This window comes from Thunnus thynnus, chromosome 7 (assembly GCF_963924715.1).
Source record: "Thunnus thynnus chromosome 7, fThuThy2.1, whole genome shotgun sequence".
In the NCBI taxonomy this organism is placed as follows: Eukaryota; Metazoa; Chordata; class Actinopteri; order Scombriformes; family Scombridae; genus Thunnus; species Thunnus thynnus.
In genome coordinates this window covers 19,184,356-19,210,996 of record NC_089523.1, presented here as the reverse complement: position 1 = coordinate 19,210,996, position 26,641 = coordinate 19,184,356, and the positions used below count along the sequence as shown (strand labels likewise).

The window sequence follows — 26,641 nt, the reverse complement described above, 5'->3', positions numbered from 1 at the left end:
TTCACTATAGAACCTCCGCGGAGAGAGAACTACATTTCCGGTAAGCAAATGCGATGCGTTTGTTTTAGTCATAGAGGGTCACCGGTACTGCTGATGTCTACGTGCGCACACGGCGCCGCGTTTCCTGGGACAAGCTGAAATAAATATCACTCCAACCCTGTAGAAACCCTGGATTGTGTGGTTTGTCAAGTGATGTTTTCTTTTCACAGTCGGAGCTGTAGAAACGGCGCGGAGCTAGCAAGCTGTCAATCGTAATAATAAAGGGCTTGGCTGTAATTTTACTTTAAGCTAACATAAGCGCACTTTGCATATTTTACTCCCTGGTTCAGCATCAGCGACATAGACTGGATTGGCTGCATTTCAATGGAGAGTCTGTCAAAAACATCTGCTGTTGATGCTACGCGGGAGAAGGTAGCTGTAATTTACTAGATTTTTGCCAAATTTAAATTGAAAAGAAGAATAAAAGCTGTTTATATTGGCCACAGAGGTTGCACAGAGAGCTACTTAGCAGCAGTTGCTAAAACTCAGAACAGCTGATGTTGCACAGATAGACAGTTGTACTGAATTTTCACCATAATATGTTATGTTTGAGTGGAGCAGGACAACTATTCATTCTGTTAGATTAAATTACAGCATTTAAGGTTTTATTTTATATTTATCCCACTCTCTGTACTACATTTCCTGGTTATTGCTCGTAGTGAGGTGGCTCTCTATACTACAAGATCTCCAATACTGATACATTATAGATATTTAGATATCAATATTGCAGATATTGATGCGTACAATATCAGATATTGTGAGTGCTGTTCAACATTTAACTGTGGTCCTCTGCAGGAGCTCCATCCACCACCCAGTGGAGTTGTATCTGACAGCCTGTCATTGCCATCTTATAAGGAATACCCTGCACACCGTCCTCTCATCAACACACTTGTGCTTCACACACCCCAAACACGCACACATAACTCATGTCGTCCATCATCACCCAGCAAGGCCTTTCCAGAGACCAGTAGTGCAGGTAACTTCAATTTGTGTATCTCTTTCTGTGTGTGTGTGTGTGTGTGTGTGGTTTCCATTGAGGTATTGTGGTGTTTCAGCGCTCCATGGTTACAGCATGTGCAACATGATGCCACACTACTTGAATGTCCCAGCTGCATTGACATCTATTCATTCTTCCACATCATTCTCTCTGAGCTCTCATCCTACTGACTTACTCTTCCATCCAGACCTTTAAATCATATCTTATTACACTGCGACTATAACCCTGCCCTAAATATGTTTGAAATCTATCATTATATCCTCATATCTATTGCATTTGTCTAACTAAGTTCTCACTCACAATGCTTGTGTGTGTGCATGTGTAGCAATCTTATCTGCTTTGAAGAACCTCCAGGAGAAGATTAGGAGGTTGGAGTTGGAGAAAGGACACGAAGAGCTCAGTCTGCGCAGTATGGGGAAAGATGCATCACACACACATTTACAGAGTGATAAAATGACACAGAGAGTCTTAAATAATCAGACAGACACAAGGAGAGAGACAAGTGACGGGTCCAACTGCAACCAAGGTGAGTATATGAATAGGATATAATGATACATAATGTCATAACTTTTTAGCTTATGTTGTTATATTTTCCAATTTTCTTTCATCATGTTATTTTTTTCTCCGTATCTTTATCCTACATGTTGGTGTCCCTTTATTTTCCTCCACAGTGTTGATCACCCACCTTGCGGCTGCAGAGTCTCGCTGTGTGAAGTTGGAGCGACAGTTGGATCACATGAGGAGGATGTTGCGCAATGCTAAGGCAGACAGGACGAGTCTGCTCAAACAGCAGGTTAACCCAGTGTTCAGTGTAACAGTGTTCAGTCTTTCTATAAAATACATATAAATACCCATGCATAAATGCAATGTTGTTGAGGAAAGGGCTTGTTAGTGTGCATGTGGGGCAGCAACTAATGATTATTTCTATTGCTGAATATTTTCTAACAATTACTGTAATGAGTACAATGAGTGAAAAAAGCCAGTTTCTTAGAGCTCATAGTGACATCTTCAAATGTCTTGTTTTGTCTGAGCAACAAAATCTAAAGATATGCAGTTTACTGTCATGTATGACACAGAAAAGCATCAAATCCTCACATTTGAGAAGCTGATTAATATTTGTCATTTTTGCTTGATTTTTTTTTTTAATGACTAAAAAGATTGTTCGATTATCAAACTAGTTGCTGATTCATCTCTGACAACTGACTAATCCATCAATCAACTTATCATTGCAGCTCTATGTGCGTGAGTAAATTTGTATTAATTGTTCCCCACACTTTAAGGTTTCCATGGAGACAGTCAGGTCAGCTGATCAACAACCTGGCACAGTGTCAGAGCATGCCCAGTTGGAGAAGCTGGAGCGACTGGAGCAGGAGTATCTCAGGCTGACACGCACACAGAACCAAGCTGAGGTACACATAAGAACACGGTCAAATGTCAGGTAGAGAAATAGTGTAAAAACCCATAATAACCTTAACTACTGAGATGCCTCTGTCCCATGCTCTTCTCTCTGTCATAAGGAAGAGCATATTGTCAAAAGACAGCATAAAGTCAGTCTCCATATGATAAATCTGTGTGTGAATGTGCCAGGTTAAGATTCAGGAGCTAGAGATGAAACTACAGGAGGAGGAGTACCAGAGAAAACTGGTCCAGGATAAAGCTAACCAGGTAAACAGAATTGTGTATTTTGTTTTTAGCTACTATTTTATCGGTGTACTCACTATTGTCAGCTTGCAATGTTGCTTACAGTATTTAAAAGGAACTATAGTGTATTGTTTTACATACTGTATACTAAATGAATAAATGTAAATATTGAAATGTGTGTGCACTCTGCGTTCCTCAGTTACAGACAGGTTTGGAGGCCAACCGGATCCTGCTGCGATCAGTGTCACCCTGCCTGTCCAGCACACAGTCCAAAGACAGGAAGTGTAATTCAAAGGTAAAGACCTTCACATGTTTGAGGTTTTACTTCTGTTTAAGCACACTAGCAATGTTCCTTTCCCTCTTTATAAGTTAAAGTTTGAACACAAAATAGAAAATGGCTGGAATTGTGTGCTTTTGCACAGTGTTACACATCTGTGAATGTCATTGAATTAAGCAGGAAGTTAAATGGATTCAACTAGAATGCAATTCTTACATGGTATTCTCTCTCACTATATAGTAAATACTTTGGTTTAATAGTTGTTGTTCAGAACAAATAGTCAATTGGAATCCATCATTTTAAGCTTTGGCAACTTATGATGGGCGTTTATCATAGTTTTTAAACAGTTTATAGAGTAAATGATCAATCATTGAATCAAAACGTATAATAGATTAATCAGAAATAAAAACATGGCACTTTCTTGAAGATCTTATGATCGTTCATGTTGACCTTCCAGAAATCTTCACCCCAGCAGTCATCCTACACACAGCCACACTACAGATTGAGCCTCAGAGATGTACCTTTTGTGACTGGAACGGTAGTACGAACATACATGCCTTTGCAAATTCATTATGTATTATAGTTTTTAATGCTGCACGTTCCTCACACTGGCTGCCTTTTTGACTCTTTCTCTTTTCCTTCCTGACTTTCAGTCAGTAGGCTGCAGCCACTCTGTCAGAGCAAACGTCCAGTCAGTTCTGTCTCTCCTGAAGCGACACCAGCCGCACCTTTGCAACAACCGTGTCCTCTTGAACAACCCAAACAGCTCTGAGACAGGCAGCCGCAGACATTCAGACAGCTCCTCTTCTTCCTCCTCCACCAGTGGGGAGGAGCTATCAGAGCTTCTGCAGGCACTACAGGAGGAGCTCCGACTTATGAGCATGTGAGTGCAGTTATCATATGAGCTCGATTAGGAGTGATTTGTTACAGATTTTACAAATGGTGTGAAAAGTTATTGCGTGTGTGTGTGTGTGTGTTGCAGAGAGCAGGATGAGCTGATGAGGCAGTTGGAGTACAGTGTGACTGAACAGGAAAGAAAAGAGCTTCAGAGGGAGCAAGAGGGGCTGCTTCTGAAAATGGAGAGGAAAGGAGAGCAGATCAGTAAGCTATACAAACACAAAACACAGGTTGGTGTTTACACAAAAACAATTCAGTTCACACACAAAGCAAACAAAGTCCAAAAGGATAAATATTTGCTTTTGTGACTCCTGTTCTTTACGTTTTCCTGTCTCTCTTCTAGATAAAGAAGTTAAGAAAGGAAGCAAGTACGAGGCGGGGCAGTAGGAATGAGGTGAGAGTGACTACAACAGTGTCCACTAGAGGTCGCGCTTCTGGAGCACTCAAACTTAAACCAGGAGAAAGAAGCAAGAGGAATCTGAGGCTGCTGAGGGACATGAAAGCTCTGCAGACTTCATTACGGACCTGAAACTCACACAGCAAGTAACATTAAGCTTGTTGCTGCCTACTACCTACCTATGGCCATCATTTCAACATCAGCACAGCCACTGACTGATAAACACTGCAGGAACTTGGCAGACTACCATGACTTTTGACACCTTGAGTTCCTTCAGTTTTTTTATTGTATTAGGAACACTCTAACACATCTCGTAAGACTGTACATTTTGAAACAAAAATAATCTACCAGTCACTTAAGTGCATTTTATCAAAACAAAGTAAATTATCTGATCTCTTTGCTCCCTGTCACCTTCATGTCAGATGAATATTCAGAATGGTTCAAAGAAAGAGGAGGCTTTATATACAAAAGTGACTTTACTTTTTATTCATGGTGCATGTTTTTTGTTGTTGTTGTTTTGTTTTGTTTTTTACTGATGTTTACATTTTCTACCAGCAGAGGGCATAAAAGTCCAACAGACAACAGCTTAGCTGTCTGTGTAACTGAAGAGCACTGGGAAAGCCAGATATTTTAGTTTTTCATGTAGTTTTCCAGGCATGGAAAAAAATTGTATTGGACAAAGATGAATACCACAAAATTAAACAAAATTTGTGGTTTCCTCGGGAGAAAAAAAAACATTAATGGTGCTAAACCATTAATGGGCTGTTTGATGATATGTACAGATTCTCAACTTCTATAAGGCATTGTAGTATAAAGAAAAATGACAGCAATGAAGTAGTTTGATACATATTTCTGCAGTTTGATTAACCCAATGATATGCTGAAGGACCTAAAAAATATATATATATTCTACTGCATTTGGATAAAACAACTGAATCCCCCCTGATGCTGCAGACTGTTAATACGTGTGTGCACATGTGGAGTGTTATGATCATAATATTTTTAGAAGTTTACAATTATTTCTAGGACGATTTTGTTACTTTTTGACAATCATGATATTTTTGAGTGTATTTTTCTCAGAATAAAAAACATGTATGTTTGCATATTACTACAGTATTTCTGTGTTTCTGAATAAATGGATCATATATTGCACTGGCAACCAGCCTTAACACACAGTAGTGGGTTTCATTTTTGAAGATATTCCCATGATCCAGTGTTCCCTTCTACCTGTACCCTGCTGGGTTGTGTTTGAGCTGCTCTTCTTTGTCATACGTGTCTTATCTGCTTTTGATGCTGGAGCCACGGACCGCTGCCATGACATCAGCAGACATCAGACTTCAATAAGATCACAACGACCTGAAAATAAATTCTCAATAACTGTGTAACCACTCAAATCTTCAGACTGTATTTGGCCTTATCACATCATTTTAAACAAAAAAGTATTTACATGCAAGTAAACAGTAATCCAAGTCGGTACTTTGAACCAAATCAAAGGAATAACTTTAACTGTTTACTCTGCTTTTAATCATGTCTGATCTCTTTTGATTCCTCTGATATGTTACTTTTTTACTTGTTCTTATGACATATTTGATGAATTGTTATTAATATAAAGTATACTATACTTTTTCTTTGTTAAATGTTGAGTGTCAGATTTATCTTAATGATTTATCTATCTTAGTATTATCCTAACAACCCTGTTTATCTTATTTGTCCTAAGCCTGTCCTAACGGTCTTGTTAATCCTACTGATTTGGGTACCTGCAGACCCCAGAGCTATACTTGTCCTATGTCACAGGTTCTTTACTCTATCATTCCAATTTTTCATGACTTTGTCAATCAATTTGTTCATAATGACTTCATATCATTGTTTTCTGTTTCTGTTTTTATCAGTGCTTTTTTTTTAAAAATACCAGTGTATTGGGGTCCTGGGGGACCGAAGTCAAAAGCACCCAATTCTGCCTCTGCAGTTTAAATAGATGAAACTATTTACTGATTTCATGTTTGCCATGGCTCCTAATTTAAAGTATCACACAGTTTGGGTGGGAAGGGGCTCTCTGTCAGTCATTTTGAAGGATTTGTGGAAAGATTGTACTTGGGATAAAAGCTGCAATATGTATTAAAGAAAAGTTTATATTTTCCTTTTACATAATATGCAAATTAACTATAACTTTCCTGAAACAATAATCAGTTTTTTTCCAGGTGACATTAATTGCATAACTAATAATGTCTTGAGAAGAAATAAGTTAACATTTTGCTCTGACGATTGTTACTTACAGTAGTTTATTCTTGGGGTCCCCAGTCGTTAGTCCTTGTATGTTAAATATATTGGTAGGATGAGGGTTAAAAATTCTGATTTCACATAAATATAAATAAACAATACATTAATAAAACATTATAGATTCCTTTCAGTCCATATGCTCGGCGAGAATATGCGTCAGTAAAGTAATATTTTAAATTATGCAAATAAAAAACACTACAGGCCTAACAGTCAAGTAAAAAAAATTTTAAAAAAATGCTCTAGTGAAGCTGCTACTGAGGAAGAAGTTAACCGTGACTTTTCTGTATATCACACTGTACTCAAGCGGCACAGTATTTGTCAGGCCTGTCCTTATACAGCACCATGAGCTGCAGATGAAATGAACGCGTCTCCCGCCAACACTGCAGGGCAAATCATTGATTTCAGCACCAGACTGGACTGGACAGCTCCGTCAGCTCTGGACTTTTTGTCTCCATGTGTCTCAGGTTGTGTTGGTCCCAGACACTGTGACTGTTCTGTGAAGCTTTCATACTTTTCTTACAGTCAGTGAGGGTTTATTTGCTGCGCAGAAAGAGCGATATGACGGAGATGCCCTGACGGGAAAAGTGTCTGGTGGAGATACTGGGAGATATGGTATGCTGCTTTTACAGAATTTTTGTTTGTATTATAAATAGTAACATTTCACCAGAATTCAACACCACCCTGTTTGAAAGCTTCCCTTTTATTTCCTGACAGTATGGATTTATTAACACCTGTTTGAAATCGCTGGTAGTTGAAAAGTTTGGCGAGGAGACATGGCTCAAGCTCAGGTAAGAGAAATCTCTTTTATCGACGTATTTTTTTATACTTGATCAAAAAAATCACTGCGGGTTACTTTGAGTAAGAATTGGTAAATAATTAAACATCTAAATCAACAAAACAGCATTTCTACGCCAGTTTTGCTGTTTTTCTGCTTAGAACACCTCTTTTCCCAAAATAATAATCATCATCGTCATGTACAGGGATGAAGCTGGGGTCCAGGACACGTTCTTGACATATGAAAGCTATAAAGATGAAATCACCATGCAGTTAGTAGCAGAAGCCTGCAAGCTGCTGGGTAAATCCTGACCTATTTGAATAATATTTCAAAATGTACTTTTTAAAATTGGAAACCAATATAAAAATAACAATTTTCCAAATTAATTCATTACTGTATATTCGATGGTTATACTGCTCTTGTTTTTTGGCAGGAGTGAAGCCAGAAGTTGTCTTGAGGCAGTTCGGAGAATATTTTTTCGAGTTTTGCAAACGCTCAGGCTATGACCACATGCTCCGGACTCTTGGAGGAAATTTATTTGAATTCACTGAGAATTTAGATGCACTTCACAGCTACCTCGCCCTCTCCTACAAGGTGCCTGCTCCCATGTCTGCTTTCTGTCTATATGTCTCTTGTTTTGAATGTATTGTTGTTGCAACGAGTAGAAAAAATCTGTATTGCTGATTGTTTGATTCCTGCAGGAAATGAATGCGCCATCATTTCGGGTGGAGAGGAACCCTGATGGTACAATGCTTCTCCACTATTACTCAGACCGCAGAGGGCTCTGCCACATTGTTCCTGGTACTACAAACATCTAGTAAAACATCTGTTCTTGCACTATTATCATACATACGCCAACTGAGTCAAGTAACAACATTGTCTCCTGCAGGTATTATTGGAGCTGTTGCTAAAGACTTTTTCAACAGTGAGATATCAATGGAAATTGTCAACCAGCTGGAGGAACTGGAAAGAACTGGGAAGAAAGAGCATGTGGTTTTCTTGGTAACACAGTGGCCAGCTACTGAAGCCAAGTCCAGCAGTAAAACTGGGGCTTTTCCAAGGACCCAATCCATCCAAACTTTGGCTAACAGACACAATGCTATGATCTGGATTAAAGAGGTTAGATTAATAATCTGTGAGACAGGGTGTTGATGTAAAAAAGCAAACATTATCCTGTAAAGCTATTCTATAAAGGCTATCTGTGTACTTGATTGTAGTGTCTTCTTTCTCTGTGAGCAATCTGTGGGGGAAAATAAACCATGCCAGTAAACAAATTCTGACTCCTTCCTCTCCGTGTCCTCAGCCCCTCCATCAAAAGAGATCCAGTGTCAGTTTCTCCATGTGCAGGAGTCACTGGGAGACAATTAGAGGGCTGGTCCGCCTTGGGAAAGGTACAGTTCAGACACACACACACAACCCTTGGAGCAACAGGCTCAGGCAGTAGTCAGATGCTACATCACACACCATAACTGGAATGTTTTGTGCTTTGTACCCATGACAGCCAAAAGCAAAAAGAAAAAACCTTTACATGTGTGTCTTTCCACTGTTTGTTTCACCACCCAGGAAAACTGTTGAGGGGTTTTGAGCCAGTGTATCCTATGACCCTTAACATTGATCTGAAGACTTTCTGCCAAGCTTTCCCATTCCATATAGTCTTCGATGAGCAGGTACAAAAGACCAAATTTAACTTAAAAATACAATGTATTAGCAGGGTTTTGCATGTCTGGAAAATAATTCAGTCAAATTAACTGGAGTGATCCTGGTGGTGTCTGAGGCAGCTGGTGGTGCACCAGGCCGGGGTAAATCTCCAGAGGATCGTCCCTGGGCTCCAGAATATGAGCATCCACCTGAACCAGTACTTCAGCATTGTGCATCCTGAGGTCACCTTCACCATCTCGAGCATCAGGAAGTTCATCAACAGCCACTTTGTGCTGCAGACAATCAGGGACATGATGCCTGAGGTGTGGAACAACAGACCCATGCTGCAGTTAAGAGGTAGAGGACAAAAAAAATCTGACTCTATATACTGTCTACCTTAACCAGATGGATACACTATTCATGTTTTCTCCTCGTAGGTCAGATGATCTGGATGCCCTCTCTCGACTGTATGCTCTATCAAGCATCTCCTCTGCTAAGAAGCCTTCAGGAGCTGGAGGAGCGAGACATGCACATTTCTGACATCGCCCCCCATGACGTCACCCGCGACCTCATCCTGCTTAATCAGCAGCGACTGGCCGAAATCGAGTTGTCCAATCAGTTGGAGAGGAAGAAGGAGGAGCTCCGCCTCCTGTCTCAACACCTGGAGGAGGAGAGGAGAAAGACGGAGAACTTGCTGTATGCCATGTTGCCCAAGCATGTAGCCAATCAGCTGAAAGAGGGCAAGACAGTAGAAGCAGGTTAATGGAATGCAAAGCCTTAATATTGAATAATCAGAGTGTTCATGTTTATAACTCTATCTAATATAACTTCTGTGTGTCTATGTGTTTGTGTATCCTATAGGAGAATTCAAAGAGTGCACCATACTGTTCAGTGATGTGGTGACCTTCACTAATATCTGTTCCATGTGTGAACCCATCCAAATCGTCCTCATGCTTAACTCCATGTACCTCCGATTTGACCGACTCACAACTGTGCATAATGTTTACAAGGTACACACAACAGATTTGACCCTTTTCATGTTACAGGAACAAATATTTGTAAATTTGTTTTTTATCTCAGTTACAGATGGAAGAAATTTATTTTTTGAATAATTTGATCTGACTAAACTTGGCAATCCCCGGTATAATGGGAGACCTCAAATGTATTTGTTTCCCAGGTTGAGACCATAGGGGATGCCTACATGGTGGTAGGTGGGGTTCCCATACCTGTCTCTAGCCATGCTGAGAGGGTCGCCAACTTTGCCCTCGGTATGATTTTGGCTGCCAGAGAGGTGATTAACCCTGTGACAGGAGGGCCCATTCAGGTACTGGAGTGCTTTCACTACATTGCTGAAATATATACTTCCAGTCAAAAAATTTTAAAACACTTAAATTTTTTAAATTTACGTAGTTTAATGTCTCAATATTGAAATTAAAGCATAGCACAAATAAACAATTGTAGATAAAAAAAAAAAAGAAAAAGAAATTATGAAATGTCTTTGTTTAGCAAAATATAATCCAAATTTTTAACTCATCAAAGTAGCTACTTTTTGTAGATATAACAGCCAAACACACAGTTTGTACAAATGAAGTCAAATATTGTTCGGAAAGTTCTTCCCAACGCTGTTGCAGAAGTTCCCACAAATGTACTGCATTTTCAGGTTGCTTTGCTTTCACCCGTCTGTCCAGTTCATCCTCAGTTAGTTCAGACACAGTCTGGAGGTATGTTGTGGATCATTATCTTGCTGTAGTATGAACCCCTGACCAACTAGGCGTAGACCACAGGGTATTGCATGGCTCTGTAAAATGCTGTGGAGTGTGCAAGTTGCCAACTCTGGATCCAGCAAAAGAGCTGGACACCTTTTTTAAACTCTGAAGTTTTTTTTTTTACCTCTGATAGACTTTGGACCAGTAGTGTGTGTGTTGATATTTTGCGGTCTAAAAGACTGAGGCAAATTTAATACATGTTTTTTTAAGTTTATTTACATGGATTTCTTTCTTATACAGCATCTGTTATATGGCTTGTTGCATTTAGATCCGTGTGGGTCTCCACAGTGGTCCCGTACTGGCAGGTGTAGTTGGAGAGAAGATGCCTCGCTACTGTCTGTTTGGAGACACCGTCAACACTGCCTCTCGTATGGAGAGTCACGGCCTCCCCGACAAGATCCATCTGAGCCCGACCGTCTATGAGTGAGGACAGACACATTTATGCATGAAAACAAATGAATTCACACACACATTCGGACATATCCTGTGAACCCTGTGATGCTGTCTTACTTGTTAACCCCTTTTATCTCCACATCCTCTGTTGTCCATGTTTCTCAGTGCTCTGAAGAATAAAGGCTTTGTTATCCAGAAGCGAGGTGAGATCGAGGTGAAGGGGAAGGGCAGGATGACCACTTACTTTCTTGAAAGGAACCTGGGGGTCAGCGAGCAGCAGATCATGGGTCTCTCAGATTTAGAAGCAGGAATCCAAAGACCAGGTGTGTTTGCTGTCTGACAAATCACTCTAATTCTGTTTCTAATGACTTACTCTTTGTCCTTAAACTTGAGAACATGGACATTCAATTGGCAATGTTGTGTAGTTTTTATCAGCACTACATGATTGTTCTCTTTCCCTCTCTTACTCTGACGTAGCTGTTCAGCGGCAGCACAGGGATGACCTTTGCTTGATCCCTATGAAATATGGAGACAGCCTGAGTGAACCCCCACCGACATCACATATGTCTGATCCCCAGACCTGCCCAGCTATCAAGCCCCGGGACTCAGAGAGCTACGGAAGCCTGCACACAGACGATCAGTTGGAGGATGGATCTCTGGACCAGTTAAAAGATACCGATGAATTTGGCCAAACTGAGGTCAAAAACACAAAGAAAAATGTCGATAGAATACACATCGACAGCCACGTGGACACTGAGGAACAACACTCAATTACTGCTGCTATGGAAACCAACTGTCATAACAAACACACCCGAACCAGGTTCTGTGTGGTCTTGTGAGCTGGGAATAGGATAGATAAATGATTTATCAACCAAGGTGCCATGTATTTAAGTGGCTTTGCTGCTGAACAACATCCATTGAAAAAACTGTGTTAGATTAGCCAGCAGCATTCTCTGCATTGTGAGTATAGTGCAGACTAAATGTCTCCTTTGTGTTAATGTGTGATACTTTCAATGTCGCAGATCAAATGTTATGTTATAAAGTTGACAGTATATGTTTTGCTTGTATCTGTTACTAAATAATTTATGTGTCAGTGATTTGCTACAAATAAATCCTATGAGTTTACTAACTAACAATGTAATCTGATTCAGTTAAGAAGTGAAGGATCACAATACTCACCCTTGTGTACCTGTTCCATTTAAACCAGAAAAATCTGCAACATCCAGTTAAAGGTAAACTGGTTTGCACTCAGGGTAAAAAGCAGTCTTTTGAAGTTAATTTGCTAGCATAAGCAACAATTTGGCTGATGCCTTCCTTGGTGTGCAAGCTAATACAAAAACACTGGGAAATGCATTAATTCAGCAAATGTGAACTTCAAAAGACAACTTTTTATTAGTGCTGCTTTTTACTAGTTGGAAAATGCAGCTGTATTATCAACACTTTAATGTCATACCACTATATTATTCTTGTTTTTTATTTTATTTTATGAAAACCTCCCCACAATGAGGACAACAGTACAATATAATGATAAAAATAAATGAGGATCTTAAGATTTGTCAAAACAGTTCATAAACACTGCATATGTCACAGGTAATACCTTACAATGACTGTTAAAGGTGCTTTACTTTGATATTCAAACACTGGTTTATTTATAAGGAGCCTTCCATACATGAAAGCAAATGATTCAGATTAAAAAAATACACTCTTTGGGAATACTGTCAAGAAACAGGTCATGTGTTTAAACACACACGCAGGCCGCATTTCAGTTTACAATGAGAAAATGAACAAGGATGAATAAATAATGAGTCTGGTGTTGCTCACGAGGCCAGAATCAGTGACCACAATGGTCCGTAAAAGGGCCGTCACCTGCAGGTGTGTGTCTCACTCCAAAACAACAGCCTGGGTTGAGAGAGGAGTCCAGACATCTGATCCTCGCTGCAGAGGGGCCCGTGTCTCATCACTGTTGACCAGGGGCCTGGATTGCCATGGCTAGATGAAAACAACACCTGTAACCAGAGTCTTCTGTTTGTGTGGTCAGGTGTGATAAAATCGGTCTGCTGGCTCACTCAGTAAGAGCACCAATCTACATTGACCTAGATGAAGAGGCTAACCTGTTTCAGGTCACAAGAGGCTCAATTCGTGTCTACATTTTGTCCCGTGGCCACATCCAAAGTCTTTAAAAGTCCTTCCGCTGCTTCTCTCAAGAATCAGTTTCAGTGATGGAAGCCAACTCAGTGATTTTAGGCTCCTCCTGGGGCTTGGTGAGAACTGGCCGGTTGGTGTAAATGTCATCCACAGGTAGAAGGAATGTGACAGTTTTTACCTTGGCCCTGGAGGGTCAAATAAACCAGAAGAGCATTATAACCTCAAAGCTCAAAGGTCAAGCCTAACATTAACAATGTTTATATATCAAAAGTACGTGATAGGCCTGTCTGTACCTGTTTTTGTGTACGTATTCCTGCAGGGAATGCCTGTTGGTAACTTTTCCCACTTCTCCTCTGGCGGAGTTAGCAAAGATGCCATTCCCATGCTGGATTTCCTCTTGTAGTCTTCCCCATCCAGAGTCACTCTGCCGCACCCTGTCAGTCATTCCCTCTTTCATGGTCACCCCAGACAGGTTGGAGCTTATGGAGTACCTTCGGACAGTCATGACAGTGTTCTCTGTGAAATGACAGTAACATGACACATTGTGATGGATTATTGAATAGAAACAGAGAGAAAACTCATTTCTGTGAATAAGAAGTGAATTTCTATCAAAATAAAATGTCAAAAGGGTCAATTAAAGGGTCACTCCACTAATTTTACTCATGAAGCTCAGTTAACTTTACCTGTGAAAACAGGCTTGAGACTTCAAATTTTGAACAGAATGCCTGCGTTACAAACTGAGTATGTTAAAGAAATTTAAAAGAGTGGACATTCACCTGGCAGGGAGTGGTCTAACAAAATAATCTATTGAGTTGCATTATGGGAAATACAGGATCCAGTGGTTTTTGAGCTTAATCTACACTAGACACTAAAAGTCAAAGTATCTTTTTTTAAGTATCTCTTGTGTGCCTCCCTATAACTTCATGAAATTCTCCATTCGTTTACTCATGGTTTTAGTGTAGTGGGAAATGAAATGAAATGAAGAATACATGAGTTTGGTTAAATATGTCTACTTTTTTACAACCATCTTACTTTACAGCAGACATTGTGCATTAAATCTCTTTTTCAGGTGCTGTATTTATGTGTCTTATAACTTTAGATGTCCAACGAAGTAGTAAAACCACAGACTTGAACGCAACCACCTTTCCTCTTACCCTTATATTGTCCCTCCAGCTCCAGGACCGGCGCAGACGCATTTCGTCTCAGGTTCACATAAGGGTTTTCCTCCATTCCCGCTCGCTGCTCTGGTCCTGAAGACACCGTGCTTGCTTCCCCTGGCATGGCCCCAAATGACCGCCGACCGTAGTCTCCCCGCAGCTCGCGGTTCTCTGCCTCCAGCTTCTTGATTTCGTCGCGCATCTCCATGATGACCTGCGCCAGGCTGCGGGTGCTCTCCATGGTGCTGCTGCTGCGCTGCCAGTACCACGGCTTCCCGAAGACTGGCGGGGAGTCGTGTAGCAGGAGCTCACCGTGCTGCTCGGGTTTTAACATGTTGGTCCAGGGTCTTTTTGAGGTCCCTCTGCCGTGTGTCTGTCTGTGTTGTTTGTGGCTCTCAATCTCAGTCCAGATCTTGTTCTGGGGAGATTATGTCGCCTTTCACCACTTATACAGCTGAAAGGGCTCCGGTGATCAGCCAGCAGCACACAAAGGATGTTTTATTAATCAGCCCCGGCGTCCAGTTTCAGGAAAACTAAGCAGGGGCCGGAAATGAAATGTGCACTGCGCCAGAGCTTGAATGGCAAGAGACCTACTAAACCTGCATGATCAGAAATAGCTATGAGGTTTTGACAGCTTTCTTGCCCCACAACAAGTATAACAACTTCATGTTTTAGCCCAAGAAAAGATGGGAGTGATCAGATTTGTTTTGGCACCTCATACTCCCTCTTGTAATGCACATGTCTCTTTTGGGATTACAATATCCTCCCTCTAAAATATTAATTAAATCTGTCAGCGAAGATAAATCTAGGACAGAACATAAAAAAGGCTACCTTTCAGTATTTATCTCTGTTCTAGATGTGATAAGATATCTTTTTTATAGGGCAGATCATTAAAAAGAAGGTACACTTGTATAAAATGTGTTCATGTATACAACAGGAGCCCATGTACAATGAGGTTTCATCCATTTCATTCATAAGATGGAGACGGAGAGACATGTGGGTTGGTTGGCCTCTATTTTCAGCCTATTAAAGATCTAAATATGCATGTTGCTTCATCAAGAAAGGGGTCAGGAGGTCAACCCAATGATGACAGACAGCCTTGGAAAAGAAAACACATGAAAACAAAGCAGGCGTTTGATAAATAATAAGAGAAGGAATCACTGCAAAGGACATCAAATGCAGGCGGAGGGCACACAAAGGAGAAAATTACAGATAATTACACTCAATGGGGCTTCCACAGTTGGGACTGTATGGTCAGGTGCTGCGATGGAGTTCATGTGGCCACAGGTTGTAACCCGTTATGAATAGACCAAACAATCATTGAGCGCACCTGTAGCTTAGCTGACGTGACTCACACTGAATTCATACTGTGCACTAATATAGAAGAAAGTAATAAATATTGTACAGTTGAGATATTGTAGCTACGGTGTAACCAGGTCTTGTCGTCTGTGACCTGGACTGAATGCTGCTGGCTCAAAGCAACCTGACCCTCCTAAAGTCTAGGCCACTGTGAGGGAGACAGGTGCACATAAGCCAGTCTGTAGAGGAGAGAAACCCAATCAGCCCCCTCTTTCTGGTTCACAAAATAGGCTACAGGGAGGGAGGAGGGGGTGGGGGGGGTGAGAGAGATGAGACTGACATGGAGAGAAATACTGGTGGGCTGAAAGGAAAGGAGTTTATTATGGAAGAGATAGGAGGTCAGTGAAACTCAATCTGCGCCTCAGGTGTGCAACCACAGAGGGAGAGTGAAGAGACAGAGATATAAATGTGTCGAGCTGTCTTGTCAGGCCGAGACGAAGTCAGACAAGTCAGAGAGACAGAGGACTGCATGCTGTCTTTTACCACCAGCTGTGTGTTCAGTGCCACTTAACCTGCTTTTATGTGCAGCGTCCCAACTTCAGGCTTAGCATCAATAAGTAAACAACCACTCTGTCGCTCTCTCTCCGCATGGCCTTTAATTATACTTAACTATGGGAAAATACTGACACCGGATCCCACGGAAAATCATTGTATGTCAGAGCATATGCTACATTTTAATGTGTCATTTCACTTTCAGTTACTTATAGTATTCTCATTTTTTATTATGAATGAATGTTTATATGAATGATTTCATTTGCCATTGGTCATTATAAGCGCACTTTTTGAGTTTCTTTTCGCAAAAAGAACACAGACCGGTAAGAAGCCTCAATATTCAGTTTAGAAAATTTTTATGCTGAAGCTCTTATGGAGGCACTTGAAGAAAACTTCAATAATAAAGTTACTTTACCTAATGGACCAACAGATGTTATCCTTTGCAGTAACAGAAAGGCAAACAGAGCATGAACTTTGATACTCCAGACAAAACAACATACAACCAAGAGTCATTTTAGGTATAGCAGTTACACAAAAAAATACTATAAGTCCCCCTTCACTCAACAGTGTTGCTTATTTTTATTTCACATGGATTTCTGAGCTTCACTGTGCAGAATGACTTACAGTATGTGCAGAGTTTGACACTAGAAGGATGTTTTCACATTCATCTGCTGAAGGGAGAAAGTTTCTCTGAGTTCACCTTAAATCTGAGTTTAAGGAGCGAATGTATTAGCGTGATTTGTGACATCGCTACTTGTTTGGAAGCCATTCGTGGTCCAATATGCAAATCAAACAAGTGACCAGGAAAACTTGAGAAAAAATTTCAATTTCAAAAAAAAACAAATTCAAATTTTGAAATGAGCAATATTTGCATATTCATAGAGCCAGAAGTTTTCAATGAGGTAAAGAGTAAGATTAAATTTTAAGAATTTCTAACAAGGGAATTTTGTGGAAAAACCATATTAGACACTAATTATTATCCAATCCAGAGTCTTTTTATACGTATTAAAACCTGTGTGGAGGGGATCTTTAACAAACAGCAAATCAGTTTTTATTGAGAGTACAGATGTTGATGCAAAAACTCATCCAATTGTCTTCCAGTTATTAATTAAAACAGAATTATCCTCTTCACTAATTTCTATTTGAAGATAAAATCTGAGATGCCTACACACAAGCAAAATACTGGAAGTTCATTCTTCCATTGTCCTTATAGTGCAACACTGACTCAAAATGAAAACACAAAGCACCAAAGAAAACAAAGCTGCAGGGCAAACACAACAAACAATCAGAAACAGACACACAGAGAAGTCAGCATGAGAGCCTCTGGGCTCCATCACATCTAAACTGAACTGCTCAGATTTAGAGTCATTTGGCTACTGACTTTCTTCTAACCTCCCCTGAATGAAAAAGAAATCAATGATCCAAAACAAAGCACTATTGCTTTCAGAGTCGGCCATTTCCAACAGTAGTCAGTGCCTGAGTTATAAAATGACTGTTTGACATGTTTACATTTCAAGGTAGAAACATAGCAGCACTGTGCTTGTGACATATGGTGGAGAGATAACATGGCAGGCTGACCTACAGCCAGGCAGCTTTCTTCTGCTCAGAAACAGCATTGACCTCTTTCATGTGGCTGCTTTGAAGTAGCAGAGTCTTTTCATCTTCTGGACTGGCCTTTTTTAAGGAAAATATCTCTGAATATATTAAGTAAATCGAGGGACATTTACTTCTCGAAGAAAATATGATCGCAGACAATAAAGAGCACAACTAAGAGGTGAGGATTTACTTGTACTGCACTGGTATGGCTCCATACGTGACAAATGGTGGTTTAGAGGGAGAAACAATACAGTTTATATTAGAAGCTGATGAATTTAAAATTCACATAGCCATTGTATATTATCTTCTTCACCATGAACCGAGGCAAAAAGTGATTTTCTTTTTCATTGTTTGAGTCTGAGCTTGCTCATTACACATTTCTGTTTCATACATTTCCATCTATTGTGCAGGCGAAGGACCTCACAATTACCCATAATTAGCTGCTGCCTGGTTTCAGGCCTGGTCAATAGACAGGATATGAGAGGCTGGAGAACACAGCTGCAGCAAAAGCACAGTTTAATTTCAAAAAGCTATTTTACTCCTTCAACATGATTGGAAACCTGGGCTGATACAGATATAGAAAGGAAAGTGTCAATGAACTAGTGTAGTCTCCTTATAGCTATAGTAAGAGGATATGTGATCTGAAGATAAGGTGCAAAGTCCAACACCGATGTTGCAGGTGAAGAAATGTCAAGGAACAGTCTGGAGTAGTACAGCACAGAGGGAATTATTAATGAAATACAGTCATGAGTTTTGGACATTAACAAATTTTTATTTCAATGTTATACATAAAACTTTAGTTTTTGTTCTTTTTTTAATTCAGCTAAACAAATATTTATATATTGTATATTTTATAAAAAGAAACATTTCAAACATTTTAAATATTAATATTTCTTATTTACAATTCAAAACAGTACATGAAATAATAACAGTAACAATGCAATTTCAATCATAAAAATGTTACAAAACATATCTTTTTTTTGTTTCCATTTGAAAATTGGCAAGCTGATATTTCCAGAATGTTAGCAAGGATACAAAGTAGCAATGTGGAGCTGCTCTACATTCAAACAGGAACTAGAGGTGCATTCAACTCTTCAAATGCTTGGTTCGTTAAGATCTGTAACCCAAATCTTTTTTTTTCTTTTCACATTAGTCTAGCTTACAAGATCTCTTCCGATAGTTTGAAGTACAATGATATTCCACAGAAAAAAAGTTTAAAAATTGTCGTCAAAATGCACCAGAAAGACGCAGATATAGAATTACACGTAGAGCTGAACGCACCTCAAGCTCAGTAAGGTCACTGTTCTCTAAAGGGACGGGGTTGTGGAGAGAAGGCGCATGTTGTGTGTTTGTGTGCTGGGTTGTATGAACATATGCACCGTATGTTTTTGTTTGTGAGTGTGTATGTGTCAGTATGTAAGCTGATGAATCAGTTGGCAGGGCAGGGGAATCCATACTACACATGGATCGAGTCTCTAAAACCAAAACAAACAGTAGCTAACAGTCCAGCAGCCTGGCCTCTACTGCAGATAGTCAACGTTCAACGACAGGACTACAGACTACCACGACCACAGTCTACACACTTCTTCCCTTGTTTTCTCTACACTTGCCATCAGTCACAGTTCCACTAGTCTGCTGCTAGCTGCAGCAGGAAGCAACTACAGTCAGAAACAAGCAAAAGAGCTGCTTTGAGGCTCAAACTGGCACTCCAAAGCCATTTATGGGAGAAAAAAAATGTCCTCCCTGGCAAGAAAGAATTTCCTGTGAGTCTACTGGCCATTCAGTAGGCGCTGTGCCGTTCCGTTCCTGGTTGTCTTGTGTGAGGAATCTGGACAAGAGCAAGAATAAAAAAGCTGGCATTGGAATAGGAAAATTCAGATGCTGAACAGTATCAAGACTAACAGTTTGGCTCTTGGATTGACTGGGTTAGGCTTATGTATAGGCAGAAAGGTGAAGCAGGGAAAGCAGGCAGCAAGGTGACAGATAATGTCTTTCATGAGGGAATTTGATGACATGACATACCAGTTTTCGAAAGAGCAGAAAGAGAGCTGTTAGAGAGAGAGGAGGTACTGGAGGCAAGAACACTTTTTTGCAGCTGCAATTAAAGGACAAGTTGGAAAAGAGGTGAAGAAGTAAAATAATTCATAACCGAAACTAATATGTAAGAAAATGCAAAATGCACATGAGATGATGCTTATTATGCCATGTAAAGAAACAGTGAAAAATGGCAACAGTGTGGGAAAAAACGTGAGTCTCAACACTCATTGGTCATTGCTTTGTGAGACCTGTTCATTCATGATGCCAGACAGCTCAGTCAGCATGTCCCGGTAGTGAGCTCTCATCTCCTCCTGGTACTCCAGCTGGTCCTCCTTGATCAGACGTTCATTGACATCCAGCGCCTGACCACAGGCTTCTGCAAACTGCCTGCATGGGGCAAATGAAGTTGCTTGATTGATTATCGGTGCTGCGAATTACACCATTCAACTTGACCTTTATTCACTGGGAGTAATTAGGATTTTCTTTCAAAAAGTAATATTGTAAAAAACTATTACGCTCTAACACATCTTGCCAATGATTAAACATAAACATGATTGCCTGATGGGTGTGAGCATTAAACACTGTCACAGTGTTACTTTTTCATTGTTGCATTTATAACCAAATACTAAGGTAAAAGAAGACCAAAAATCATTGTTTTTTGGGTTGTTTTTTTTTAAACATTTCCTATCCTTTTATTTACACATATTTAATGCTTTCGTCCAAAGTGACTTAAAAATAAGTGTTCAAGTGCCATAAAAATGAGACTAGTTTGTCATCAAAAACTGTAAGTGCAGCATATTTTCGGTATGGATTTATATTTTTGATATTTTGGTTGTTTTTTTTGTAATGATCTATGTTCACATTTTGTAAAATATTGTACCATATGCATACAGTTTCCTATTTGTAGAACTTGGGAACTACAAACTGCATGTATACCTGTATGACATAGCATAGGCATACTATTTATTTAGTCTCATTATACAGTAATGTATGGGATTCCCTTGTATCAAACATTTGCCCTAATTAAGCTCCATACAGACTGAGTGATTGGCTTTGATATTAAATGCTCACATTTCAGACTTTTTATGCTAGGAATAAAAATTGCCACACTTAAAGGTACTATATAGTAAAATCCTACCTGAAGATCTCCTTGAGCAGTTTGACCTGGTTGTCTGGGTATTTCTTGGCATTCTTCTCTTCTAAAAATGCCCTGGCATAAGCCATAGGCCCTGCATTCACCTGGAAGGAGGAAGATCAGGTGAGACAAAACAAAGCACCAAAAATCAAATAAGTGTGTCTTAATGCCAAAGGAATCCACACCTTGACGCTGACGCTGCCCTGCAGTTTCAGCTGCAGCCGGATCATGTCCACCTCCTCCATGTTGCAGAGCTGGTTGAGCTCAGAGACTTTACGTGACATCTCATCTATGGCTACCTCAATGGGGTTCATTTCTGTGCTCTGCTGCTCCACCACCTGGATGCGCTTCTTCAGGTAGGGGAAGCTGGAACTCGCTGAAGAGAGAAATGACAGTCTGCTGTATAAACTGAAATTTTATTAGCAGACGGTGTACATCTTGTTTGTTTATAGGGGGAAGTGTTTCCATACTGTATACCTGGGACATACAGTGTGACAGTTATCCAGTCACAGAAGCAAATAAACAAATACTCACTTGTCAATATGGTGCGTCTCTTGCACTGCTCCTCCACATCTCCGTGTTTCTTCCCTGACAGAGTGAACGGTGTCTCAAACACAAAGCGGTTGATGTTGTGATGTCTCTCAAAATCTGTCCTTTTTTCCTGTTGCTCCTTCTCGTCAAAATAGGGCACCACGTATGTCACCTGAATGTAGGCAAACTTGGGATCCAGGTCTTTGGGATTTACCTTTTGTCACAAAATGTTAAGCAAGGAATAAAATGTGAAGTTAGCAACTGCTAGACAAAGACCAAAACTCTTCTAAACAAGACAGAATTCTCTAATATTAGTTACCTTATTGGAGTCCTGAATCATCTTGACGTTATCGGCTCCAAACTTGTCTGAGTAGAGTTTAAGTAATCTCTGGGAGATTTCCGACAACCCCGTCAGCTTCGGCTCTTTATAGATGAACTCCTTGCTCTCCTCTTCCTCAAAGAAACCCTTTCAGAACACAGACACAAACACATACTAATTAGCAAATGCATGGGTAGATGTTTGTGTGTAAGCAATGCACGTTTAATATTTAAATGATGCTGCTTTTGCTGTCACAACAGTTATGTTGCCCCCTAGTGGTTTCTTGAGACACTGGTTGTACAACATAAAGGCCACAAGACATTTTGCCATTTTGTTAGAGCAACTCAGCACTAACAAGGTGTCAGTGTTAAGTGCTGAATGGGATATATCAGAGGTAAATTTTCAAAGCACCACTGGAGTCAGAGGTCAAAGGTGAATGAGGTTTATTAGATAATATCTTCCTGTCTGCGGCAGCTGTTTGACACTTCTTAATGTTTGAGGAGGAAACAACTTCATAATTGGAGATTAAAGGAAGTCAAGACCACGGCAAGCTTGAAACAAACCTTTCAAAGGGTAAGAGCAGCACATGTTAATAGTGGTAGAAGGAAAGGAGAGGTAAGAGCGGTTAGCACAGAGGAAAATGGAAAATCAAAGACACACAAAACTTACCGCAATCTTGAAATAGAATATAATAAAAAGGAAGAAAAGAGCAGACAGAGAAATTAAGGACACTGACTCAGTAAAAAAAAAAAATCCGGTCTCATTAACTTTCTATCTACATGCTTTACTAGCACAAGATTCTATCTTTCTCCTCTTTTCGTCATCAGAGAATTTCATATCCTTATTATCAGCTTTTTATGCTCTTTCTTCACTTCAGAGCTCTCTAATACCTGCATAGAAATACGATCTCCTCATTAACAAACAGGAAACTGTGTCAAGGATACAGAGCAAGACCAAACCACACAATGCTTCCTGACAGATAAAGCCAGGGATTCAAAGATAAACCAGGACACAATTTACCCATAATATGCAGCTGCAGCTGTACTCATCTATCTGATAGTTATGATAGTGATGAAGGGTATTTGACTTATGGCCCTGCAAACACCAAAATTACTATGGAAACACTAAACAGCAAAGTCTCTTTACAGAAACTGTGTCCAGTCTTATCCAGACAGGGACGTTGTTTATGGAAAGAAATGTTCCTGTTGATTTTAAAGTCACAAAAAACAACATTGCGAGTTGAGGAGCATGACATATGTTGTGGCTTCCTACGGCATACAGTATTTTACTTTTAGAACCTATAAGTTTATGTTTTGTTCTTCATACTTGCATGAACCAGTACATTCAATTGTATAGCACAGTGCGACGCATAATGAGTAACTGAGTAAATTCATCTACCATCTTTAGGATTAAGGTGTTCTGCTGTAGCATTAACAAGAGTTCGTAAATGTGGTTTTTATATGTGTAGAGGTGTGTATAAGTGTGTCCATGTAAATGTGTACTTTCAACAATAACTAAAGTAGTGTCCCTCACCTGTCCATAGAAAGCTACACGGTAGTAGCGACCGAAGAGACGCTTTTCTGAGTTCACCACCTCAGTCACCTTCAGATAGGAGCGATGGATGTCATAGTACAGCTCTGACAGCCTCTGTGGGTACAAACACAGAAGATTAAATTCTGCTCCTCATGCACATACAGTACACACACACACACACACACACACACACACACACACACACAAAGTGTAGAGCAAAATTTACCTTAAAATCTCTCCTCTTTTCAAAGACAACAATCACAGGTTTGTTGATGTCAGCGATGAGCTCGTGTCTCTCAGATTTCCACAGGTAGTCCACACACAGCTCCAGCTGCTCTACCAGGGTGTCCTACACAGTAAAAGATACAGAATTAAAGAGAAAGCAATCCCATTTACTGCCATGCCACAATCACATCACACCAAATCCTTTCAAATTTCCATCAATGATTATGATAATAAAATGCTACTTCACAGAGCAAAATGGAGGTCATTTGTGAAATTTTGTTCAAGATTAAAGGCTAACACTGACCTCAGTATAGGGTGTGTCTTGTGTACCAGTGTCTTCCTTCATGGCACCCTCCTCCTTGACATTAGGACTGATGCACATAAATGCTGCCCAGCCCATAGAGAACGACGCTGGGGTTTCAAAGTGAAAGTGACATCAGGGAAAGTTAGCAAGTAATTCCAAAGATACCCAGTCACACATTATTACAAGGTGTTATGTTCAGCTTATAAGCATACACAACACAAAGATTCTTGTATTAAAATACAAGAAATGTTATAGTTTTTCCCAGTCAAGCATTCAATGTAACTCAAACCATTTTTGCAGACTCAAACAAAATTAAAAACATCAAACGTGAGCGTGCTTCATATCAGATCCCAGTGACACTGAACATCTTATCCAGTGAGACTTGAGTGAACAGTGAAGCTAAACCAGTGAAAGTAATAAGTGACATCTTGATACAATCTCATATCATTAAGGCAAGAACAGTGGTCCTGAAAACATTACCCAACAATGGAGTGGTTAAGATTTGAAATGGCACCTGACATCCCGATGTCTCCTCAATCCAAAACATGTCCACCTCTCAATATCAACACTATCCACCCAATTGCAAGAGGTTTCAACATGTCAGTACAGACCCTCTTCCTCCCACAGTCCCTTGTCTCTCCATCCCTATGTTACGAACTCCCAACCCCCACCACCCAGCAGGCCCCAGGCGCACACACTCACTGTCTTGATCTCGGGAGGTAGTTAGTAAGGAGCTACAGTTAAAGACGGGGCTTTCTTCAGGGGACACACTGGACATCCTGGCCTTGTCAGCTCTCCAGTAGCCTGTTTGGTAGGAGGGGAGGAGGAGGAGGAGGAGGAGGAGGTTTACAAAGTTGACGTCCACTTGCTTTTGCCTTTTATTCTCAAGGACAAGGCTGTTGAGAGATTCACCAAACAGCCAAGCAGCTGGCATGCTACGCTAGCTATCAACACGCAGGCTCAGTGCGTACAGTGCATGCAGAAAGATGTCAGGCACACGTAGCAATAGATAGACACATGATGTGGTCTAAATGAGGAAGCATGCACACATAAGAGCAATCAGATTTGTTGATAGACATGCGGCACAGCAAAACGTGTGGAAGTCAGTAATACATGGGAAAGGCATTTGGATGCAAAGACAGGTCTATACTACTAGTTGGCAGACAGAGATTCAATCTTCCTTCCCCATGGGTTTCTTCCTTATGTTCACCATTCAAAGACGCACTCAAGTCACTTTCAAACATACAAATTAACCCCCAATGGTGATATGAAGGAATGATGCCCGAAAGTTGCAATGCCCATGTTAGCAAAGATAGAAAGGTTGGTTAATTGATAAAAGATGGATGTGATTTGACTTTCTCGTTAGATGTTACCAAGTCTGCAAAGATGCACACACTATAGCACTGCATACGCACAGGTATTTGTGCATACACATACACACACACACACACACACACCGTGCTGATATACAGCTTGCAAAGTGAAAGCAGCAGCACATGTGCACTAACCTCTCCTCTTCAGTGATTCAGCGATCAGGGCTGAGATGTGGATGTAGCACATGGCAGCCTGAAGGAAAGACACCATCAAATTAAATTAATGCTTCACTCTAAAAGCCATTTGTGACACTTTCTGACCCCATCCTGAAACCTATTGTAAGTGCACTCTAAAAAATTTAACATTTTTTTTACCTCAGAGAGATCGCCGTTGCGCACGTGGACCTTAGCCATGCTCTCCAGCCAGGTGCGGCGAAGCTCGGGGGTGCTGGCGTAGGAGTTGGCCAGACTGTACTGCAGATCCACCAGCATCTCTGGATCCTTCTCATGCTCCTTCATTTGGGCTGTGGCCATCAGAACTGTCCTGATCCGCTTTGTCAGGTCTTTCACCTCGGCTGGGAATGGAGTGCTCTGTGGAAAAGTATTTTGTTAAGTACCATGACAACGTGTAGACAGCTGTAATATGACAGTAGCTTTGACCCGCTCTACCTTGAGTGGTGCATCTCCGTTGGCAAAGTTATTGATGATGGCCAGAGACTGCTGAAATCTCGAGCCTCCAATGCCTGCATCTGCTATCAACTGGCTCACTGCTTTGATAACCTGAGTGGAGAGAGGAGTAGGGGATGAGGTAAATGTTGCTCTGAAAACATTATTCACATAGCACACAATATAGAAATGATATACTTGTCACTGACCTGGAGATGTGAGCGGACTATAGATTTGCCCTTAGTAAACTCAAAGTTTTTTCTCATGAAAAAATACAGCAGGGCAGCAGCCTCCGTCTGGGTGGAGCTTGATCGATGGTTACAGCACTTGAGGATCTCATAGCACAGACAGCCACACAGGTCTGCTTTACCCTGGAAGAATGCATTGGGGAACTACAGAAAGAGAAAACGATGAAGCACACAGGAGAAATGCAGATGTTATTTGTTGCTTGTTAACAACAAATATTTGTGTATTTGATGTGATGTGCACGCGTGTGTGTATGCTTATATAGAGGACCTTTTGTACGAAGAGCCTGAGCGAAGCAAAGACATGCCGTAGAGTGGCGGTTGACTGGTTGATCTGAAAGAAGAGCAAGTAGGTGTCCAGCACCTTCTTCATCAATGCATTCTGTCCTTCATCCTGCAACAGCTGCTTCTGCAGGCATGGTAAAGAAAAACAGAACATATATTTAACTATAACATTTTCAACTTCAGCAACTTTTTTCTTAAGTTAA

General features: G+C 40.5%; 4 protein-coding genes across 10 annotated transcripts in view; 2 read left to right on the top strand and 2 right to left on the bottom strand.

Moving 5' to 3' along the window:
* The first annotated feature begins 53 nt into the window (after window positions 1-53).
* Window positions 54-6,553, top strand: cep57 (centrosomal protein 57). The gene is made up of 11 exons (XM_067594755.1): window positions 54-411; window positions 835-1,015; window positions 1,362-1,562; window positions 1,708-1,829; window positions 2,317-2,445; window positions 2,624-2,701; window positions 2,877-2,972; window positions 3,412-3,492; window positions 3,608-3,837; window positions 3,937-4,081; window positions 4,195-6,553. The coding sequence occupies exons 1-11, from the start codon at window positions 364-366 to the stop codon at window positions 4,378-4,380; spliced, it is 1,497 nt and encodes a 498-aa protein (XP_067450856.1). The 5' UTR covers window positions 54-363; the 3' UTR covers window positions 4,381-6,553.
* Window positions 6,554-7,297: 744 nt separating this feature from the next.
* LOC137186862 (guanylate cyclase soluble subunit beta-2-like) lies at window positions 7,298-12,540 on the top strand. The gene is made up of 13 exons (XM_067595894.1): window positions 7,298-7,312; window positions 7,461-7,599; window positions 7,733-7,893; window positions 8,001-8,100; window positions 8,189-8,418; window positions 8,603-8,690; window positions 8,767-8,966; window positions 9,078-9,294; window positions 9,375-9,695; window positions 9,799-9,947; window positions 10,115-10,261; window positions 10,972-11,126; window positions 11,262-12,540. The coding sequence occupies exons 1-13, from the start codon at window positions 7,298-7,300 to the stop codon at window positions 11,434-11,436; spliced, it is 2,097 nt and encodes a 698-aa protein (XP_067451995.1). The 3' UTR covers window positions 11,437-12,540.
* Window positions 12,532-14,887, bottom strand: LOC137186090 (putative coiled-coil domain-containing protein 195). Its single transcript, XM_067594748.1, has 3 exons — window positions 14,396-14,887; window positions 13,535-13,757; window positions 12,532-13,426 (listed from the first exon to the last, which is right to left on the bottom strand). The coding sequence occupies exons 1-3, from the start codon at window positions 14,730-14,732 to the stop codon at window positions 13,297-13,299; spliced, it is 690 nt and encodes a 229-aa protein (XP_067450849.1). The 5' UTR covers window positions 14,733-14,887; the 3' UTR covers window positions 12,532-13,296.
* A 3,709-nt stretch (window positions 14,888-18,596) lies between these two features.
* Window positions 18,597-26,641, bottom strand: part of dock10 (dedicator of cytokinesis 10) — a 68,563-nt gene continuing 60,518 nt past the window's right edge. For 5 of the 7 annotated variants that reach the window (XM_067594736.1, XM_067594735.1, XM_067594734.1 and 2 more), the window contains 16 exons: window positions 26,425-26,562; window positions 26,118-26,300; window positions 25,912-26,022; window positions 25,618-25,833; window positions 25,438-25,495; window positions 24,632-24,733; window positions 23,930-24,036; window positions 23,627-23,749; window positions 23,401-23,514; window positions 21,868-22,014; window positions 21,552-21,762; window positions 21,203-21,393; window positions 21,021-21,121; window positions 20,131-20,269; window positions 19,868-19,940; window positions 18,597-19,673 (listed from right to left, as the gene is read on the bottom strand). In XM_067594736.1, the coding sequence (XP_067450837.1) occupies window positions 19,615-19,673; window positions 19,868-19,940; window positions 20,131-20,269; window positions 21,021-21,121; window positions 21,203-21,393; window positions 21,552-21,762; window positions 21,868-22,014; window positions 23,401-23,514; window positions 23,627-23,749; window positions 23,930-24,036; window positions 24,632-24,733; window positions 25,438-25,495; window positions 25,618-25,833; window positions 25,912-26,022; window positions 26,118-26,300; window positions 26,425-26,562 (2,073 nt within the window). In that variant the 3' untranslated portion in view covers window positions 18,597-19,614. The remainder of the gene's footprint in view (window positions 19,674-19,867; window positions 19,941-20,130; window positions 20,270-21,020; window positions 21,122-21,202; window positions 21,394-21,551; window positions 21,763-21,867; window positions 22,015-23,400; window positions 23,515-23,626; window positions 23,750-23,929; window positions 24,037-24,631; window positions 24,734-25,437; window positions 25,496-25,617; window positions 25,834-25,911; window positions 26,023-26,117; window positions 26,301-26,424; window positions 26,563-26,641) is intronic. The other 2 variants (XM_067594739.1, XM_067594738.1) reach the window with 2 other exon arrangements.

Bases quoted from the DNA above. Each gene is read 5' to 3' on its own strand.
- cep57 (XM_067594755.1), top strand. From the start codon at position 364: ATGGAGAGTCTGTCAAAAACATCTGCTGTTGATGCTACGCGGGAGAAG. The intron at 3,493-3,607 runs GTAGTACGAACA...CCTGACTTTCAG, and splicing joins TACCTTTTGTGACTGGAACG to TCAGTAGGCTGCAGCCACTC. The intron at 3,838-3,936 runs GTGAGTGCAGTT...TGTGTGTTGCAG, and splicing joins GAGCTCCGACTTATGAGCAT to AGAGCAGGATGAGCTGATGA.
- LOC137186862 (XM_067595894.1), top strand. The intron at 7,600-7,732 runs GTAAATCCTGAC...GTTTTTTGGCAG, and splicing joins AGAAGCCTGCAAGCTGCTGG to GAGTGAAGCCAGAAGTTGTC. The intron at 9,696-9,798 runs GTTAATGGAATG...TGTATCCTATAG, and splicing joins GGGCAAGACAGTAGAAGCAG to GAGAATTCAAAGAGTGCACC.
- LOC137186090 (XM_067594748.1), bottom strand. From the start codon at position 14,732: ATGTTAAAACCCGAGCAGCACGGTGAGCTCCTGCTACACGACTCCCCG. The intron at 13,758-14,395 runs GTAAGAGGAAAG...GTCATTTCACAG, and splicing joins GCTGGAGGGACAATATAAGG to AGAACACTGTCATGACTGTC. The intron at 13,427-13,534 runs GTACAGACAGGC...TTGACCCTCCAG, and splicing joins GAATACGTACACAAAAACAG to GGCCAAGGTAAAAACTGTCA.